Here is a 20,879-nt window from a genome sequence, read left to right as displayed (position 1 = left end):
GTAGAAGGAGCAATTGTGGCTGTGTGAATGGAATGTGAGAATGAGTTATGTATGTATGTCCACATATATTCCTTTACGTATATGTATGTATGTTTTATATTCCTTTACTAATGTGTATGAATGTATGTTTTTAATTATGATTTTCCAATAAGTTACTTTCTCTGAAAGTCATAATTAAATAATACATTCATACACATAAGTAAAGGAATATATACATAACACGCAAAGGAATATATACAGACATACATACTTTCAGAAGCTCCACGATAATAAGTATCTTCCTCCGCAGCCTCTGGAAGAACTGTACCCATGCTTTTTTCATGTGTAAGTTGTAATGACTTGACCTCACTGAAAGCATTAATGAAAGCGGCGAATTTATACTGCGCACGTGCTGCCTGTGCAGTCGCACGCGTTCTGCCTCTGAACTCCTTCGTTCACAGGACAGGAAATGCCGGTTTTCCCCACATGCACTGTGCATGCTGAAAACCGGCATTTCATCCGGCCAGATGCGTAAGTACCCCGACCGTACTCGCGCATTTGGAAGGGAATTACTGGGCCAACATTTTACATGTCAATAAAATGAAAAATTTAACAATTGCACGACTTGCCCCCTCGCATCTGCGACTGAGGGTCCAAGGAGGTGCATTGCGCAAGAGGTCATCATCGTACGTATCCTCACACTGTTCCCTTTGGGGAACTGTATGAAGTGGTGGAAGGATTTATGGCCGTGATTAACGCTCATTCCGCGACCGTAACCATCTTTGAACCAGCCATTAGGGTGGTTAGTCCTATGGCGGGAGGGTTTTACGGGCTCCCACAACCGATCTGAGGGGGGGGGGGGGCCACCAACACCCACGGACGCAAGTATCCCGCTGGATGTCCACCCAGAATTTAAAGTTGGAGCTCCGACTCCACTTGCCGGGACTGTCTGGAGTGGGGTTCAAAACCCTACTCCTTCTCGCCCAGCGGCGGCGATGCTTACTGCTACGCAAAAGGTCCACTCCGCACAAAAGGTGACACCCATACGTTTCCTGCGCCTTTTCCCTCCCCGTGACTGGAGCCCTATGCTGCCATTTCACGTTGCTAATCGGATTGGGCCTTTGTCATAGCGGTAGGATCCCCGCCGCTGGGCCAGATCAGGGTAGGGTTTCGAACCCCGCTCCAGACAGTCCCGGCAAGTGGAGTCGGAGCTCCGGCTCTAAATTCTGGGTTGACCTCCAGTGGGATATTTGCGTCCGTGGGTGTGGGTGGCCCCCCCTCCTTGTATAGCTTGTGGGAGCCCGTAAAACCCTCCCGCCATAGGACTAACCGCCCTAATGGCTGGTTCAAAGGTGGTTACGGTCACGGAATGAGCGTTAATCATGGCCATAAATCCTTCCACCACTTCATACAGTTCCCCAAAGGGAACAGTGTGAAGACACGTATGACGACGACATTGCTAAATAAATAAATGGAATTAAAAAAATTCTTTTAGGGCTTTTAAAAGTCTTTAAATTGCTTTAATTCTCTTTAAAACTACTTCAGATTACTCAAAATAATGTAAACATTTTAAAAAGTTTATAAAAGTTACCAAAATCTTCAAAAAACTTCCAAAAACCTATTTAAACTGCTGCTTTGCATGTAAAAATGCTTAGCAGCTTGACAGAAACATTGGGGGCGTGTCCAGTGAAACTGAGACCTCAAGGGGCGTGTCTCACTTGCACTGCACGCTCCTGGCTTCGCGCTGGCTGCACTCCTGGGCGGCGTGACGTCATACGCTGCCCGGGATTCTTCTTTTTCAAACACCAAGTCCAGGCGTCCCTGGAGCTGATCGGCAGTAGCGCGGGGTAAGTGCATATACGGGGCTTGCACGCGCGGCAAGCCCCGTTCACCAATTTCTGGCCCAATATGTAGTGGTGTGCGCGCACAGCCGTGGTGCGGCTGCTGTCACGTGGTGCTTGGAGTAGCTCAGTGGCACAACCGAGCGGCGGCTGACGTCACATGGGGCGGGGTGGTGCGAAAGGAAAAGAGGGGAGCAGAGTAAAAGGGGAAGGAACACACAGGGATAATGTTGATGGGCTTGTGTGTATTATATAATCTGTAATTCTGCGTCTTGTGACCAAGTCACCACATTTGATTGACTATCTAAAATTGTGTAAAAAATAGAGAATAATTGTTAAGTATGGTATGAATAAAAAGGATTTGAGAACTAATGAAGAATAAAGTTTAGTAATTAACAAACCGGGACTACTCGAGCTCCAGCTGAAAGCACCCACTTCCCTTAAGGGAGAGAGATTCTTACCGACTGACTTACAAAATACAAGACAACCCGGTTAATTAGTAAATCTATTGTGTAAGAGGAGACCTCGAGGTGGTAGCCAGACCCACTTAACAGGAGGGTAAATACGAAATCATTACATCAGTGTGTTACTGTGTTTAAAAACCACTGAAATAAAGCTGAGGAGGGACAGTGCACCATGGCCAAAGGCACAAAGGGTGTCACTTTTGACTTTGATTTGGGCTGAAATCAAACATGGAATTGCGGGATAGGTGGCAGGCAGGTATTGGGCCAGCGGAAAGCAGCATTGCCTTCTACTCCACAGCTACAGATAACGCAGTGTCTTTTGGAATACAGATGATCGATGCTGGGAATTGCAGGCAACACAAACTGCACAATGCCTCCACTGCACTCCTACAGCTGCTCTGCCTCTTGGGTTATGTGTACCTATGAATGCTGCTCATTCTCCTTCCATTGTGCCATCTCTTCCTGATTTAAAAATAAAGAGACAACTATGGATGAACAAGGTCATTTGGCCCGCATTGAATCAAGTGTTGATTCCCTCTTTGTGTTAAGAATGATTTCTTGATATCATTCCTTCATTTGAATCTATGTTGTTTTCTCCTATACTAGTGATCCTCCTTGTGGCTTTTCTCTGGCACATCATTAGTTCCCCTGTGCCTCAGTGACCAGCACTGCACAAGGAAGTCAAGGTGTGGTATGAGCAGCAGACTGTTCACAACTTCCTCTGACATAAAGGCCTGGACTTTCCTTATGAAAAGCACCCAATTCTGGATGATGGTCTGGCAAGTGAAGTAGGGCAGGGCACCTCAATCAAAACTCCACACCAGAACTGGCCACCTCGATTTCTGCCATGATTTCCCTCCATGATCCCTCTGTGACCCTGATCATTCTGCTGGCAAAGTACCCACAGGAATCAAATGTATGTGGGGGGGGGGGGGGGGGGGGTGGGGAGATAGAATGATCAAATACAAATGGGTGCAAATGTAGAACACGGATTTGACCGGGAGTCATGTCTACTATGTTGAAACTTCAGTTTCAGAGCAATCAAGGCTACTTTGTCAGACTTCCATCTATGGAAGCAGTAGTTGTTGCCAGTACAGAAGTGACAACAGCTCTTATACCTGCCTCCTAATGTCTGGCTGGCAGCTACATTGATCTTCTAGTACCAATCACCAGGGTCTTCCTCACTTCACATCCTGCCTCCCTCATTGCATTGCAGATACAGGTTCTGAACTCCTCCATTTGTCCTGTCATCAACACCACGAGAGAAGAGACCATGTCCACTGCCTGCATGCAAGACCAATGCTCCTGAATCATTTATCTTTTATAGCCAGACACCCGAGATCTTGGTCCTGGAATCCTCAGATGAAGGCTCTTGCTTATATCACCTCTGGGGAGAGACAGTGCCTTCTCACATTTGCCTACCAGGCCCCACACTATAGAGGGCTGCACAGCGCCACTTTGTGCTAGTCCTTGTGAACCTGGAGTCAAACATGGCACACTATCAGTATGATCTGTAAAAACTCCCACAAAACTCCCTTGTCTGCTGGAGGAGGGGCCGCCCCATTGAGAAGTCGCCCACCATGCTTTGAATCTGAAAGCACTCCACACCAGACCAACCCAGCAATTGACTTGTGGGCCCCATCTATTATGTGACCCCCATGAACTGGCAATGCAAATCATGCGGGGTGCTGTTTATCCGAGGCTGAATTTGACAAATCCACAGCATTGACTATTTTACATAATTTAAGCTGGAAGGCTGGTTTAGTGGAGGTGCATTTCATTCAACGAAAACAGGTAAGGGTGACACATTTGCAAGCTTTTTAGCACGCGCTGATAGTGACGTCATCGGGTGGCCTGGCACAAGCGCAGAAGGCAATCATCACGGGTCGACCGAAAACCCGAAGTACCCACACCGTCGCTAATCACTCCGTCAAACGAAATGCTCTGGGAGAGAGGCGCGGTGACTGATGGAGCATTGTGTGTGGGTCATGAATTGTTTATTGGGTAGAAAGTGGGGAGCATTTTACATTGTAAAGTGAACCGTAACACTGTCCTAATTTCCAGATTTCAGACCGCCTGATGACATCGCTTGCCGAGAAATCAAGTCGCTGCCATTCATGCTCAAGAATGTGATCCAGGTTTTGGGGGGGGGGGGGGGGGGGGGGGGGGGGGGGGAGAAAAAGAGAAAGGGGGCACAGCAGGGAGGTGAACGTGATCCATCTCCCCGTCTGGACCACACTCTTCTACACTCTTCCTTTCCTCCCACCCCCCCACCTTTGACCTGGATCACATTCTCCCTCTACCCCCACCCCACGGGCTCCTGTTCCTCCCCTCCCCATGGCTCCTGCTTCTGTTGTGTTAAAGTTCACACTACTCCAGCACTCTTGACAAATACATTTTACCTTTTCAAAATCATCTAACGCAACATCTATTGATTTAAAGGAACAGTGAATTTATTAAGTTAATTTACTTTCAGGTCAGGGTCAGTCCTTGGATAAAATGTTAAAGTAACAAAAGCAAAGTTTTGTACAATACCAAGTCTGTGTTACTAATTTGAATTGTTTGTGTTATATCATTCAACTTTGAATATTTATATCAGTCTGTCACCCATTAAACAGTCCTGCTACATTTATGATTCACACTGCATTTAGAAAGTGAATCTGGTCAGGCTATATAGGGTGCTTGTGACCATCTATGTGGCTTATTTCGTGTAGACAGTATGGTCTGGTCTGTTTTTACACGAGAAATTCTGAAGCTAAGCTTTCATTACTAGATTGGATACACGTTCTTGAAATTGTGCCCTTTCAACCCAATCTCAGACCCACCCACAACCTCCTATTTCAGCATCAACACCTCAGACTATTTCCAGTTGCCTCCAGGAAGCATGAACACAGCATCTCAATTTTTCACATATCTGTCTCCACCACTTTTAGTTTCCCCCACCTGATGCATTAGCCCCATCCTGAAAAGATGCGGAGCTAACTTGCTCCAAGGCTTCTAACTGGGGCCATGGCAGCTTATCATAAAATCACAGAATCACCCTATCAGGCAGTGCATTCCAAATCCTGACCATTCGTGGCATAAAAAAACATGTGTGAGGAACCTCATACACGTGCATCACTTGAGCAGATTTTCATCCCCCTCAAAAGAAAATTGGAGAATTACAATTTTTAAAAACAATTAAGAAACAATCGGATTTTAATTGATCCACCTAACCTGAACAAAATTCCAGGTACGAAAAAAAGACTTTAAAATGTCATGACAAATACTTTCCAAAGTTGTGCACTGTCTTGTGAAATCTGGCAGAAAGCAGCACCAGAGTAGTTCTGTACAGACGGCTGCAAATGTGGTCCAATACTCAAAAACACAGCCAGCTTCAGGCACTGGCAAAACCCACAACTGCTGGGCAGGAGTAGGATAGGGGGCAGAGGGGGATTGCAGTGGAGCCTCCAGCCTGCCCTGAATGGAGTCATGCATTTACACACGATCAGCAGACCTAAAAAATCCTGTTCAATCTAGGGCAGCGGTGGCCAGCCATTTTAAAAGGTCAACTCAAAAAAAAAGACATGAAGTCACAAATATGATTGTACAATGAATATCTGCCATAAGAGGGGAGGCCCCCAGTGCATAATGGAAATTTGTGGATAATTGAGACCCCAAGCTCCTATTAGCAGGTATTTAAAAACAGTACCATTTTAACAATTTAAAAAAATACACAGCGTGCATGGTTAGGTGTGACAATACTGAATGGCAATTTAATATTTTCCAAAGCAAAAAAATTTATAAAATCCAGTGTCCAAAGCAGTTATTAGTTATTTGTACAAAATAAAAGTTAGATATTTTAACAACTAATTAGGCATTTTTTGCACTCTATATAAAGTCTGCAGAATTAAACATTTTTTGGAAGCTCATTATCTTTTAAGGCAAAAAAAGTATTCAAAAAGTGCAAAAAACATGTCTTGGGCTTTAGCTGAGACACCATACACTGCTATCAACAAAATCAAAAGCCAGTCTCAAATAGAACTTGGTTATCAAAGCAGCATAAAAGTCCATCTTTGACAACCATAAATGTGTAGACAAATGTTAAGACTGGTCTAATCTGACCTTGCAGCGGTATTTCCTTTGTGCATATATTTAAGCAGCAGTTTCATAACTGAAGTAATTTTTGAAGACTCAAAAGGAAGACAAGAGCGTTGGCCTGTTTCACAAGGATTTGAGCGTCGGCCTGTTTCAAGAGGATTTTAACACTGATTCAGTATTGTCCGAGAGTTACTGATTAAGTGCATCCAGTAGGTTTTAGGCAATTAGATCCCCTCTTTTGTGTTGCTATTCTTTCAGCGTCGTCATTCACGTGCCTGAGAGTTCTGTGCTGGGAAGTAATCTTCTGTCTGGAAGAGAACTGGAGGCTCAAACTTTTGCTGCTGTCTCTTTGGAAAGGATGATTTCTACAATGAGAAAAGCAGATCAATTAGGATCAATGCCCCAACTGCCTTTTATGCCTCACCAGGTCATAACCTTGGTCACTTTTTTTTTAACCCTCGATTTCAGCATCATTGGTCACTCCCATATGCATCCCCTACAATCTGGAGTGACTCTTTCTCTACATCTAAGTAAATGACTGAGATCCAGGGATCACAAAGAATCCGTATTCTGTACACCAGCTACTGCAAAGCATCACATGCCACCACGTGATTCTCTTCTCCTCTCTGACAACCGATGAAACATACAATCCATCAGACCAAGGCTCTAAACCAACAGATTATTTCATTTAAAAATAGCAGATAAATATAGTATACAGTATAAATCATATGCTTCACCAGGGTATGGTAATGTAGTGGTTATGTTACTGGACTAGTAATCCAGAGGCCTGGACTAACAATCCGGAGACACAAGTTCAAATCCTATCATGGCAGTTTGTGAATTTGAATTCAGTTTAAAAAAATATATATCTGGAATAAAAATCCAGTATCAGCAATAGTGACCATGAAGCTATCGGATTGTTGTAAAAACCCAACTGATTCACTAATGTCCTTTAGGGAAGGAAACCAGCTGTCCTCACCCGGTCTAGCCTATATGTGACTCCAGACCCAAAGCGATGTGCTTGACTCACAACTGCCCTCTGCCCTCTAGCAAGGCACTCAGTATCAAACCGCAAAGAAATATAATAAAGCTGGACGGACCACTTGGCATCGACCTAAGCATTAGATTTGGACATGACAAAGGCACACCCAGCCCAGTCCTCCTCACTAACATCTGGGTACTTGTGCCAAAGTTGGGAGAGCTGTCCCACAGACTTGTCGAGCAACAGCCGACAGTCATACTCACGGAATCATACCCATCAGCCACAATCCAGACTCCTCCAATGCCAATCTATCTGTCGCAGATGCATCTATCGTGATATCAAGAAACAGCTGAGCGCACTAGATACAACAAAGGCTACAGCAAGTGCTGAAGATTGGTGCTTCAGAACTAGCTGCGCCTCTAGCCAAGCTGTTCCAGTACAGCTACAACACTGGCATCTATTCAACAAAGTGGAAAATTGCCCAGTATACCCTATCACGTCAGCTATGTAACTGCAGGGAGCTAGTGCACAGACATTGATTTATGGTGATCTCTGCAGAAGTCCCAAATATAAAAGCATTGCAGACCTGCATGGTGCGCAGTGTATGCCCTCTGGTCTGAAAAATGACCAACAACTTCAGACCATAGTTACCTCTCCCATTTTTGTAAAGAGGCAGGGAGAGCTGGGGCTGCACAGCAGGTCCATCAGTGTCTGGGGAGTGTGGAATGGGACAGATGGTGTAGCTGTGGTCCCTCGGTCAGAACACACAGTCCTGATGGGGTGTCCTGATTTGGGGTGTTGCTAGTCTTTCCTTTACAGGCGCTGACAGTCTGCTGTGTCCTTCCAACATTATGTTTTTTAAATTTCAGATACTAGTTTTTCTTTGATATTTTCACTCTGAAATGGCCCAAAATTTGCTGTCAGTATAATAATGAAGCTAATCACTTTCGCTATTATTTATGCGTAAATTCCACAGCAACTTCAGGCAGGGCAGATGCGTGACTAAATGCGGAAATCGAGATGCATCACTTTGCCGTTAGCTTCACGAAAACGGCATCTGGCTGTCTGGCTCCCCATTCACATGCATTGAGCAGTATGTGAAGATCCTGTACTTGCACTGTAGATACAAAGTAAACTCGTCACAGAAAGTTAAGTTGTCATTTTCAGTCTAAGACACCTGGGAATCCCTGGCCCAAGACCTCACAAAGCAGAAGAGAAGCATCCGGGAAGGCGCCGAACACCTCGAGTCTCTTCGCCAGGAGCAAGCGGAAGCCAAGCGCAAACAGCGGAAGGAGCGCACGTCAACCCAAGCACCCCACCCACCCGCCCCTTCAACCACCGTCTGCCCCACCTGTGACAGAGACTGTAGGTCCCACATTGGACTCATCAGTCACCTGCGAACTCATTTTTAAATGTGGAAGCAAGTCATCCTCGGTTCCGAGGGACTGCCTAAGAAGAAGTACCCCTTTAATGACAAGTGTTAATTACTGCCAATCAACCTCTCTGGCACTGAAAATTAACTATTACAAGTGTGGAGTCTCATTCCTTCAGGTTTTAATTATTGGAGATTTACAAAAAAAATTTTAATGATTTTTTAAAAACTTTTTTGTCTCTTAATCCAGTCTTTCTTTCCCCCTCTATTTCTCTTTCTGTACTTGATTTGACATTGAATTCACCATTCCAACTTACACTTCCTTCTCAGTCCTTGTGCTGTTGATTTCACAATGCTCCAATCTGATTGGTTAAGGAGATACACACTTGCCTGTCCTGTTCACTCAGATTCCAGATGCCCTGTAGAAGGTGCCGCGCCATTGCCATCTCGCACTTCCAGCAACTTGGAGCAAAATATCGTCAACATTAAACAGCGGACGTTGTTCGTTGTCCTGCCACAAGAAATTTTGGCCCAATATCTTTTTATTGCCTCACTGGTACTGTCTTCATAATTGCTCAGTTTTCAAACCTTTCCATCTCTTCAATAAAACTTATTGTACTCATTCTCTCTCCTTCATTCCCCTTTGTTTGTTCTGTTGTATTAAATAACTTGCTTACCTTCCTATTTTGAGTTCTGACTAATAATCCACCCCCAAAATGTTAACTTGCTTTTTCTCTTTATAGATGCTAAAAGAAAAACAGAAAATGCTGTTTATTGCAAACATTTTCTGTTTTTATTTCAGATTTCCAGTATTTGTAGTTCATTTTTGTTCTCAGTGGGTTCAATATTAGTCTTTTTGCTCAGAACCTCATATTGTTAAACATGGAGGTTGACAGCTATACAGGGACACTTGCAGCTGCCTATGAAGATTCCACAAATACATGTAGTAGCTGCTACAACAGCCACAGAACATAAAAAGTGGATAGTTAAACTCAACACACTATGAATTTAAAAAAATGACAGGAACATTACTCACGTTAAGGAATGCTGGAGTACCGATTGAGTGCAAGATTTTTCTAAATGCATTGGGAAAGGTTCCAAGTTCGGCTTCAGCGTGTGTTACTTGGTCATCTAGCACACATACATCCTGTCCAATCATCTTGACAAAGGCCTGCAATTTACATTAGCATTCAGTTATTTAAACATCCAACTGATTGCATTTTTATAGACAGCTTCCCTTGAAAGCACATTGAAACTGCCTCTCATAACAATCTTAGTTGTATCTAGGGTCACCTTTACTGCTACAACGTGCAAAACTTTGTACAGGAAACTTTCGTTTAACCGGAGGTTAAATGTCCGGAAAACTCTATCTACCGGCAAAATTCAGGAGCCGTTTCCTATAAGTTTTTTTCCTTCTTGTTGCTTTTTTTTTCCAGTCATGCTCTGCAAGGTCTAGCTGAAGCTGTTGCTTAGCTACAGAGATGCTTTTAAGCTGCGGCCGACTGTTTTGAAGCTGTTGCTAAGCAACAGGGTTTGTTGATTCACACTGAGCTCAAAAGCTCCGTATGTTTTAACATTAGCGCTGGTTTCTACGGCAGTTTTGATGGGACGGCACCAGCTCGGTCCCGTCAGTGCCGGATACCAGAAAGTTTCCTGTACAAGTATTAAATATCTCAAGTGTTTTTCCTTCCTCAAGACATCAATGCTTTGCTGTGGTACAGTTCCGCAGACACCTTTCCATTACCACACCCAAGTAGCCATTATTTGTGATCCTCGACAGTGAATGCTAGCTGGCAGTAATTAACACTGTGGGAGTACAATAGTGCGGCCCAATCGAGCCTAAACCCAACATCTGCAAAGACATGTTTTCAGCAGGGGTTGCTGGGCAGTTAGCAGGAGCAGGTCACCTGGCTGATTTTCCTATTCCTAACCTCGGAGCCGAGATATTTTACCGCACCTTTACTGCTACCCCCGCTAAGATCAGGTTATTCAGTGCAGCAGGCGCATGGGAACACCATCACCTCCCAGTTCCCCACTAAGTCACACACCAGCCTAACGTGGAAAGATATCGCCGTTCCTTCATCATCGCTGGGTCAAAATCATGGAAATCCCTCCCCAACAGCACTGTGGGAGTACCTTCACCACATGGACTGCAACGGCTCAAGGCGGTGGCTCACCACCATCCTCTTGAGGACAATCAAGGATGGGCAATAAATGCTGGCCTTGCCAGCGCGGCCACAGCCCAGGAACGAAAAAAAAAATTGGATAGCTCTTTCAATGACCAAGTGACTTCCTTCTGTGCTGTAAGATTCTATGATTCTATGGATTAATAGCATTCAAAGAACAAAGTTTACGTAGATGGTTTCCATTGTAAATGTGGATATATGAATTTATAATGGAAAATGGTGACAGGAAGTCCACACATAAGCAAGATTTTTATATTATAAGTAACTACTAGATGGAAAGTTTTAAGACAACTGTTTCCATTGTTTTTAAATCACAAGGCAAATGTCTAACTATAGTAAAAAAAAATAACCCACCTCTAGTTTATCAATCTTTTTGTACATTTGCTTCATTTCATCTGCTTTTGCATGGATTTCAGGGATATTTTCATTCATTATCTGAGAAGAATCATTTCGAATCTACAGCAGAAAAGAGTATTTTATTCCATAAATTGTACTGCGAATCCTGCATTTCGAAAGGCTTACACAATGGTGCACTTTTAATACAGCAACTTGGTACATTAACATGCTGCAGCAGGAACGAGCAAAAATAACTCCTGCTTTTGGAATGTCTAATACCAGTTGATATGCTTCAAGTCCTTGTGATGTCAGCCTTTTGAGTCCATCTATCTCGGTTGCGTGAGAGTTTAAATCAGATTTCATTTGGACAGCTAGACGAATGCTGTGTGGGAGTGAGGGATTCCCTCTTGAAGAACACAAGACAGTTCAACTTAACCAACTTTAAAATTGTACCTCTAACTGACTGCACACGGAACAGCACGGCCGACAACCATGGAGAAATCTGTAGGAAATCTTTCTGTCCTCTTGACCTGGTGTGCTCAGCACATAGGCAAGGTGCTTACCAAAGGTGAATATAGAGAGGGAAAAAATAAAAAGTTGCTAAAACCATTGCTTACCATGTCCAACATCCCACAGAATTCATCCACTCTGGTAAGCATTTCTTCTAAACTTGTCTCCAACTGTTGGATCTGCGACTCACAAACACAAACTGGTCAAGGTGGAGCTTTACAGTCATTGAAAATAAAGTAAAATTCTACTTGCAATAAAGCTTAATTTCTTGTGAAAACAAAAGTTTCTAGTTCAGAAATAATCTGACTGGTTGCAAAATTATAAATTCCTCATTTGCTGTCCTCGCACCTTCCTGTTTGTGCCTGTTTTTACTGCTTCCATCTTATCTAATTACAGTATCAGGGTCTCACCCTTCCATTGCCAGTCCCACTACCTCTAATTATCATCCTCTTTGCCATCTCTGGGTTCTCTATGGCTTCCTCTTTGCTACCTCTCCCCTCATCTCTCATCTGTCTCCAGATATTGGTGAACCAATGGTGAGGATGAATTTGGTGCTGAGACAGAGTAGGCTGGAACTGCAAGATCAAGCCGGTAACTGCGTGCATGCTGGCTGTGTTGCTTTGAGGGTTTAAGCAGATTGTATGAGCTAGAGGCAATCACGCTGTGAAGGGGCAGTGGAGTGAGAATGCAGCTGAGCCAGTAGAGTGAGCTTGGCCTGAACTGAAGTTTGGCACTAAAGTGCAGTTGGCCTGAAACTACTTTCAGTTACAGTATTTTAAAAAAAAGTCAAGAACAAGGGTACTTGACTGGAAAAAAAGCAAATATGATAGCAAGATAAAAAAGGGACCATGCCTAGACTAAATGAAAAATAAAATAGCAAATAGAACCATAGATTAGCAATGAGAAATGTTTCTACAGAAAACAAAGGGCATAAATCAAGCATCAAGGCTGGAGGCTCATGGACAAAGAGAAATTAGGTCAAATTATTAAAAAAGCATTTAGTGCCAACAGCACTGACGAATATATAGGAAAAGCTGCAAAAGGGAGATTAGAAAGGCCAAGAGGGTGTACAAGAGAAATTACCCAAAAACAGGACAATAAAAAGGCTTTTCGCAAACAAATTGTGAAGAAGATAAAGTAGGAGTAGCGCCACTAAATGAAAGAAGCAAGTTTGTAATGGAAAACAATGGGATGGCAAAGATATCATAAGTATTTTGCCTCAGTTTTCAGAGGAGGTGGATGTTGAAATTTTAGAACTACCAGTGGGTGTAAAAGTTAGTGAAGGTAATTAGTCAAAGGGAAGTGATAACCAAATAAATCACTCAAACTTAAGGTATACAAATCACCAGAATCTGATAGAGAATGAAATTCTCTGCCATAAACCACTGTTGAAGCAGAGTCCATAACATCTTTCAAAAGGGAGTTAAATAATTGCTTGAAAAAGAGGAATATTTACAGAATGGGGAGGGAGTGAAGAAAAGGATTGGCTTATGGAGAAAAACACCAGGGCACATTTGGTGACCTGAATGATTCTATGAAAACAGTTCTATCCCAGTTCCTTCTGCATCATTCAGCAGTACAAATATATACTGAATGATCATTGTCGCACAGCCCTAATCTAAAATCCAAACATTTCAAACCATTGGTTTGCCACACAACAGGACAAGTTCAAACATTAAAACTAATTCCACGGGGCAGGGAAACATTTACCAATTTGAAACATGGAAATCGCGGCAGTATTTTTGCTCCTTCAGTTCAGTGAATTGAATTTGGATCAACTAACATGACAGACAGTATAGTGAGACTGTCAGCTGTGTTCGCTGTTCCTTGTGTAGCCTCGAAAATAGATTCAGGCTAAAGGTGGACTAGAACAAATTAATGCACTACCCAATCCAAACTGAAAAATCACAGCCCTGGCAGTTTTACACTGCTAGATTTTTAATTTAAATGTATAGCAGATTGCTAGTTGTTAGTAATGTGTCCTATATTACAAGTGTCTACATTTCAAAAGTACTTCATTGGTTGTAAAGTGCTTTGGAGCGTCCTGAGGTCCTGAAAATAAATGCAAGTCTTTCTATATATTTAAATAGTACCATAGAGCAGGCCTGCCCAAGCATGTCCCCATGGGCTGCATAGTTATGCATCATAGAACCCCCCAGCCAAATAAAACATCAAATCACTATTTCTATCAATTTGTGTACATCTCAAGTCACTGAAACAAAGATCTTGGTGCCCCGATTTAGGATTTGCCCACCAATGCGCCAACAATGCTAAGAACAGCTCTTTCCAAAGCTCCTGGCCCACAAAATTGAAGTACAACAGTGAATATAGGTATAAAGAGGACTGAGTTGACAAGGTTTGCAGGCCACATGTTGGACACCTCTGCCACTCAGTATAAATGTGACGTATGCACCACTTGGGATCAGTATGTTATCAAAAAAAACATACATCTATGCAGCAGATTTGTGTTTTCCATATTAGAAATGCTCTTCAAACTTTGCATGGGGAGGCCCTGTAAATGTTGACACATGCCTGTGGATCCTTTATCAGAAAACATTTTTTTTTTTTTTTTTTAATATGGGATGTGGGCATTGCTGGCAAGGCCAGCATTTATTGCCCATCCCCAATTGCCCTTGAGGAGGTGGTGGTGAGCCGCTGCAGTCTGTGTGAAGGCACTCCCACACAGTGCTGTTAGGGAGGGAGTTCCAGGATTTTGACCCAGCGACGATGAAGGATCGGCGATATATTTCTAAGTCAGGGTGACGTGTGACTTGGCGGGGAACTTGGAGGTGGTGGTGTTCCCATGTGTCTGCTGCCCTTGTCCTTCTAGGTAGAAGAGGTCGCAGGTTTGGGAGGTGCTGCCGAAGAAGCCTTGGTGAGTTGCTGCAGTGCAACTTGTAGATGGTACACACTGCAGCCACGGTACGCCGGTGGTGGAGGGAGTGAATGTTTAAGGTGGTGGATGGGGTGCCAGTCAAGCGGGATGCTATGTCCTGGATGGTGTTGAGCTTGTGTTGTTGGAGCTGCACTCATCCAGGCAAGTGGAGTGTATTCCATTACACTGACTTGTGCCTTGTAGATGGTAGAAAGGCTTTGGGGAGTCAGGAGGCAAGACACTCGCCACAGAATACCTTGCCTCTGACTTGCTCTTGTTGCCACAGTATTTATGTGGCTGGTCCATTTAAGTTTCTGGTCAATGGTGACCCCAGGATGTTGATGGTGGGAGATTCGGCAATGGTAATGCCACTGAATGTCAAGGGGCGGTGTTTAGACTCTCGCTTGTTGGAGATAGTCATTGCCTGGCACTTGTGTGGCGCAAATGTTACCTGCCATTTATCAGTCCAAGCCTGAACATCGTCCAGGTCTTGTTGCACGCGGGCATGGACTGCTTCATTATCTGAGGAGTTGTGAATGGCGCTGAACACTGTGCAGTCATCAGCGAACATCCCCATTTCTGATCTTATGTTGGAGGGAAGGTCGCTGATGAAGCAGCTGAAGATGTTTGGGCCTAGGACACTGACCTGAGAACGCCTGCAGCCATGTCCTGGGGCTGTGATGATCGACCTTCAATCATAACAACCATCTTCCTTTGTGCTAGGTATGACTCCAGCCAGTGGAGAGTTTTACTCACCGATTCCCATTGACTTCAGTCTTATTAGGGCTCCTTGATGCCACACTCGGTCAAATGCTGCCTTGATGTCAAGGGCAGTCACTCTCACCTTACCTCTGGAATTCACCTCCTTTGTCCATGTTTGGACCAAGGCTGTAATAAGGTCGGGAGCCGAGTGATCTTGGCGGAACCCAAACTGAGCATCAGTGAGCAGGCTATTGGTGAGTAAGTGCCACTTGATAGCACTGTCGATGACACATCTTCCATCACTTTGCTGATGATTGAGAGTAGACTGATGGGGCGGTAATTGGTCGGGCTGGATTTGTCCTGCTTTTTGAGGACAGGACATACCTGGGCAGTTTTCCACATTGTCGGATAGATGTCAGTGTTGTAGCTGTACTGGAACAGCTTGGCTAGAGGCACAGCTAGTTCTGGAGCACAAGTCTTCAGCACGATAGCCGGAATGTTGTCAGGGCCCATAGCCATTGCTGTATCCAGTGGGCTCAGCCGTTTCTTGATAGCATGTGGAGTGAATCGAATTGGCTGAAGACTGGCTTCTGTGATGGTGGGGACCTCAGGAGTAGGCCGATATGGATCATCCACTCGGCACTTCTGCCTGAAGATGGTTGCAAATGCTTCAGCTTTGTCTTTTGCACTCACGTGCTGGATGGGGATATTCATGGAGCCTCCTCCTCCCGTTAGTTGTTTAATGGTCCATCACCACTGGACTGGATGTGGCAGGACTGCAGAGCTTTGATCTGATCTGTTGGTTGTGGGATCGCTTAGCTCTGTCTATAGCATGCTGCTTCTGCTTTTTAGCATGCATGTAGTCCTGTGCTGCAGCTTTCCCAGGTTGGCACCTCATTTTTAGGTACACCTAGTGCTGCTCCTGGCATGCTCTTCTACACTCCTTATTGAACCACAGTTGGTCCCCTGGCTTGATGGTAATGGTAGAGTGAGGGATATGCCAGGCCATGAGGTTACAGATTGCGCTGGAAGACAATTCTGCTGCTGCTGATGGCCCACAGCGCCTCATGGATGCCCAGTTTTGAGCTACTATATCTGTTCTGAATCTATCCCATTTAGCACGGTGGTAGTGCCACACAACACTATGGAGGGTATCCTCAGTGTGAAGACAGGACTTCGTCTCCACAATGACTGTGCGGTGGTCACTGCTACCAATACTGTCATGGACATATGCATCTGCGACAGGTAGATTGGTGAGGACGAGGTCAAGTAGGTTTTTCCCCTCGCGTTGGTTCTCAGCATCTGTCGCAGGCCCAGACTAGCAGCGATGTCCTTCAGGACTCGGCCAGCAGTGGTGCTACCGAGCCACTCTTGGTGATGGACATTGAAGTCCCCCACCCAGAGTACATTCTGTGCCCTTGCTGCTACTCAGTGCTTCTTCCAAGTGGTGTTTAACATCGCAAAGTACTGATTCATCAGCTGAGGGAGGGCGGTAGGTGGTAATCAGCAGGAGGTTTCCTTGCCTATGCTTGACCGGAAGCCATGAGACTTCATGGGATCCGGAGTCAATGTTGAGGACTCCCAGGGCCACTCCTTCCCGACTGAATACCACCGTGCCGGCACCCCTGGTGGGTCTGTCCTGCCGGTGGGACAGGACATACCCAGAGATGGTGATGGAGGAGTTTGGGACATTGGCTGAAAGGTATGATTCTGTGAGTATGACTATGTCAGGCTGTTGCTTGACTAGTCTGTGGGACATCTCTCCCAATTTTGGTACAAGACCCCAGATGTTGGTGAGGAGGACTTTGCAGGTTTGACTGGGCTGGGTGTGCCATTGCCGTGTCTGTAGCCAGTGCTGAGGTCGATGTCGGGTGGTCCATCCGGTTTCATTTTTATTATTTTGTTTTGCAGCAGTTTGTTACAGTTGGAGTGCCTTGCTAGGCCATTTCAGAGGGCAGTTAAGAGTCAACCACATTAGTGTGGGTCTGTAGTCACATATAGGCCAGACCAGGTAAGGACGGCAGATTTCCTTCCCTAAAAAGGACATTAGTAACGAAATGGGTTTTTACGACAATCTGATAGCTTCATGGTTACCATTATTGATACTAGTAATTATTCCAGATTTATTTAATTAACTGAATTTAAATTCCCCAACAACCTTTTGTAATGAGGTTTTTATTTCTACATATCAGCTTGGAGCACCAGCTAGGATTATCATGCAAATCAGAAAATTGCAGGTTCAAGTCCCATACAGGACATAACACAGGCCGAAACTTCGGTGCAGTACTGAGGGAGTGCTGCAGTGTTAGAGCTGTCATTTTTAGAATGAGACACTGAAACTAAGGCCCCATCTGCCAGGATAAGTGCATACAGAAGAGCCTAGATTACTATTGAAAGAATAGCAGGGAGTTCTCCCAGTGTCCTGACCAACATTCCTCACTCAACCAATATCAAAACATTTTTAACTGGTCATTCATTCATTTGCCAAAACAGCTCTGAAGAAGTCGTAAACATCTTTCATTTATATAGCGCATATAACATAGTAAGACGTCCCAAAGTACTTCACAGGAGCGTAATCAGATGAAAATTGACACTTAGCCGAAGGAATCATTATCAAAGAGGTAGATTGTAAGGAGAGTCTTAAAAAGGAGAGAGGGGTTTAAGGAGGAAATTCCAGAGCTTAAGGCCTAGATAGCCGAAGACACGGCCGCCAATAGTGTGCAAAGGAAATAGGGGATGCACGAGGCCAGAATTGGAGGAGCGCAGGTATCTCGGGAGGGGGGAGGGCTGGAGGAGATTACAGAGATAGGGAGAGGTGAAGCCATTGAGGGATTTGAAAACAAAGATGAGAATTTTAAAAATCCAGGCGTTGGCAGACTTGGAGCCAATGTAGGTCAGCAAGCACAGGGGTGATGGGTGAACAGGTTTGGTGTGAGTTATCCGGACTCAAAGGAAAACAGTAAACAACGCATGCAGGGCGGAACTAGGCCAATACCCATTAATAATCACTATCCAAAAAAGAGCCACCAAATTTTGGAATCACCTACAAATGAGCAACCCCCAATGCTATCACTACGACGCCCTGAAATGCCAAGAGCTGACCATAAAGAAGAATACCCTCAGTCAACTAGTCCTGGGACTCAATAAAGTAACTACTAACAATACTAACAATAACCAGCCCCAGGACAGTGACAGGGTAACACAAAGAATTCGACCCAACACAATCGTCGCTAAGCAAAAGGAAAAATATCTGTCATATTGGGCAGAAACAACAAAAACCCAAAGCAAACTCAATTGCTACTTGGCCCTAAACAGACAATACAACATAGCTGATTACCTGACCATGGTAAAGGATAACAAACTGAGAAGAACCTTGACAAGGTACAGACTTAGCGAACATAGCCTAGCGATCGAAAAAGGCAGACACAGGCAGACCAGGCTGCCAAGAGAAGACAGGCTATGCTCTCACTGCAGTCAGGGAGTAGTTGAGACAGAGATGCACTTCCTCACAGCCTGTGGAAAATATCAGGGCATCAGAGAGAATTTCTATCAAAAATTCTCACAAATATGCCCTGAATTCAGAAATCTGACTGACAACCAAAAACTCCCATTCCTACTGGGGGAGGAGAGAAGCTGTGTAACACTGGCGGCACACTATGTTACAGCTTGCCATGAACAGAGGGACAACCAGTAAACTAAGACAAGGATATATATAAACAAGGCGAAAATATATTTATAAACTCAGGGATATACCTGTTTATACACTGTATGAATGGAACCGCGTTTATGTGTTCAACCATAAATGTATTTTGATGCTTTGGCAACATAAGATGTACCTTATCATGCCAATAAAGCGATTTGTATTGTATTGTATTGTAGAATAAGGGCAGCAGAATAAAACTAAAAGTTAAGCTCTAAAACATTAACTTCTCTTCACAAATGTTAACTGGCTTGCTGTGCATTCCCATCATTGTGTTTTTTTGATTCCCATTTGCTTACATTCCTACAACAGCGACTACACTTCAAAACTACTTCATTGGCTGCAAAGTGCTTTGGGGCGTGAAAGGCGTTATAGAAATGCAAGTCCTTCTTTTAAATGCCACTCCTTTTGACCTGATTGGCTCCACTTTGCATCGACTGAGTATCTCAGGAAGCGAACTACAAGCAGCAGCTTGAACTTCCCTGGAGCAGCGAGGAAGTGGGTTAACAGACAGCCCAGGGATCAGTCCCGCCGGCACTGAACACCCGGCCCCGCCAGCCGCTGCAGGTCCCAGTGACCCCCGGCCCCCTTCAGCTCACCTCTTGCCCAGCGCCAGCTCTTAAATACCCCGAGTAGCAGCTCGCCGCGTGCTGCAGCAGCGTCTCCTGCTCACTCTCCCCACAGGCCTCGCCTTGGGCTGCCACCCTCGGGCTCTCCACCGAGCAGCCTGTTCCCTCCTCCGGCCTGCTGGCTCGGCCGCTCGGAGCTCCGAGCCACTTTCCCTCCATCGCGCCGAGTCAGTTGATTGATATCAGTCAGGCGGAGGCCGGGCCCGCCCCTTCCATCCGGGCCCAAGTAGGCCCCGCCCCTTTACATCCCCGCCCCCTCCACCCGGGCCCAGCCCCGCCCCTTTACATCCGGGCGCAATCCAGCCCCGCCCCCTCGACCCGGGCCCAGCCCCGCCCCCTCGACCCGGGCCCAGCCCCGCCCCCTCGACCCGGGCCCAGCCCCCTTTCATCCAAGTCCTACCAGATAACCTGGAGCAGTTAGCTGAGGATTTCTCTGTGTATCATAGAATGGTTACAGCACAGAAGGAGGCCATTTGGCCTGTCGAGCCTGTGCCAGCTCTCTGCAAGAGCACTTCAGCTAGTACCACTCCCTTTTCCCCCATAGCCCTGCAATTTTTTTTTCCTTCAGGTGCTTATCCAATTCCTTTTTGAAAGCCACGATTGAGTCTGCCTCCACCACCCTTTCAGGCAGTGAATTCCAGATCATCGCCACTCGCTGTGCAAAAAAGTTTTTTCTTATGTCGCCTTTGGTTCTGCCAATCACCTTAAATCTGTGCCCTCTGGTTCTCAACCCTTCTGCCAATGGGAAGTTTCTCCCTATCTACTCTGGCTAGATCCCCATGATTTTGAACACCTCTGTCATAGAAACATAGAAAAATAGGAGCAGGGGTAGGCCATTTGGCCCTTTGAGCCTGCTCCGCCATTCAATATGATCATGGCTGATCCTCTATCTCAATACCATATTCCCACTCTCTCGATACCCCTTGATGCCTTTTGTGTCTAGCAATCTATCTACTTCTTAAATATATTCAGTGACTTGGCCTCCACAACCTTCTGTGGTAGAGAATTCCACAGGTTCACCACCCTTTGAGTGAAGAAATTTCTCCTCACCTTGGTCCTAAATGTCCTAACCCGTATTCTGAGACTGTGACCCCTCGTTCTAGACCCCCCAGCCAGGGGAAACATCCTCCCTGCATCCAGTCTGTCTAGCCGTGTCAGAATTTTATACATTTCAATGAGATCCCCTCTCATTCTTCTAAACTCTAGTGAATACAGACCTAGTC

General features: G+C 45.0%; 1 protein-coding gene across 3 annotated transcripts; it reads right to left on the bottom strand.

Annotated features, from left to right (window-relative positions):
- Positions 1 to 6,012: 6,012 nt before the first annotated feature.
- Positions 6,013 to 19,887, bottom strand: bloc1s4 (biogenesis of lysosomal organelles complex-1, subunit 4, cappuccino). 3 transcript variants are annotated; one of them, XM_085988870.1, is made up of 6 exons: positions 19,627 to 19,885; positions 11,858 to 11,929; positions 11,259 to 11,360; positions 9,755 to 9,889; positions 9,109 to 9,229; positions 6,646 to 6,729 (listed from the first exon to the last, which is right to left on the bottom strand). In XM_085988870.1, the coding sequence occupies exons 1-5, from the start codon at positions 19,813 to 19,815 to the stop codon at positions 9,122 to 9,124; spliced, it is 606 nt and encodes a 201-aa protein (XP_085844996.1). In that variant the 5' UTR covers positions 19,816 to 19,885; the 3' UTR covers positions 6,646 to 6,729; positions 9,109 to 9,121. The 3 variants fall into 3 exon arrangements, with proteins under 3 accessions (XP_085844997.1, XP_085844996.1, XP_085844999.1); XM_085988871.1 differs by lacking the exon at positions 9,109 to 9,229 and having other exon boundaries at positions 6,013 to 6,729; positions 19,627 to 19,877; XM_085988873.1 differs by lacking the exon at positions 11,259 to 11,360 and having other exon boundaries at positions 19,627 to 19,887.
- Positions 19,888 to 20,879: the final 992 nt, after the last annotated feature.

This window comes from Somniosus microcephalus, chromosome 5 (genome assembly GCF_052327205.1).
Source record: "Somniosus microcephalus isolate GS21.2 chromosome 5, FLI_Smic_1.0, whole genome shotgun sequence".
Classification (NCBI taxonomy): domain Eukaryota; kingdom Metazoa; phylum Chordata; class Chondrichthyes; order Squaliformes; family Somniosidae; genus Somniosus; species Somniosus microcephalus.
This window is presented reverse-complemented; position numbering and strand designations above follow the sequence as displayed.

Excerpts from the sequence above, each read along its gene's own strand:
- bloc1s4 (XM_085988870.1), bottom strand. The coding sequence starts at position 19,815 with ATGGAGGGAAAGTGGCTCGGAGCTCCGAGCGGCCGAGCCAGCAGGCCG. Across the intron at positions 11,361-11,857 it reads TCTGTGGGATGTTGGACATG|ATTCGAAATGATTCTTCTCA; the intron begins GTAAGCAATGGT and ends TTTCTGCTGTAG. Across the intron at positions 9,230-9,754 it reads GTACTCCAGCATTCCTTAAC|GACAACGAACAACGTCCGCT; the intron begins GTGAGTAATGTT and ends TTCTTGTGGCAG.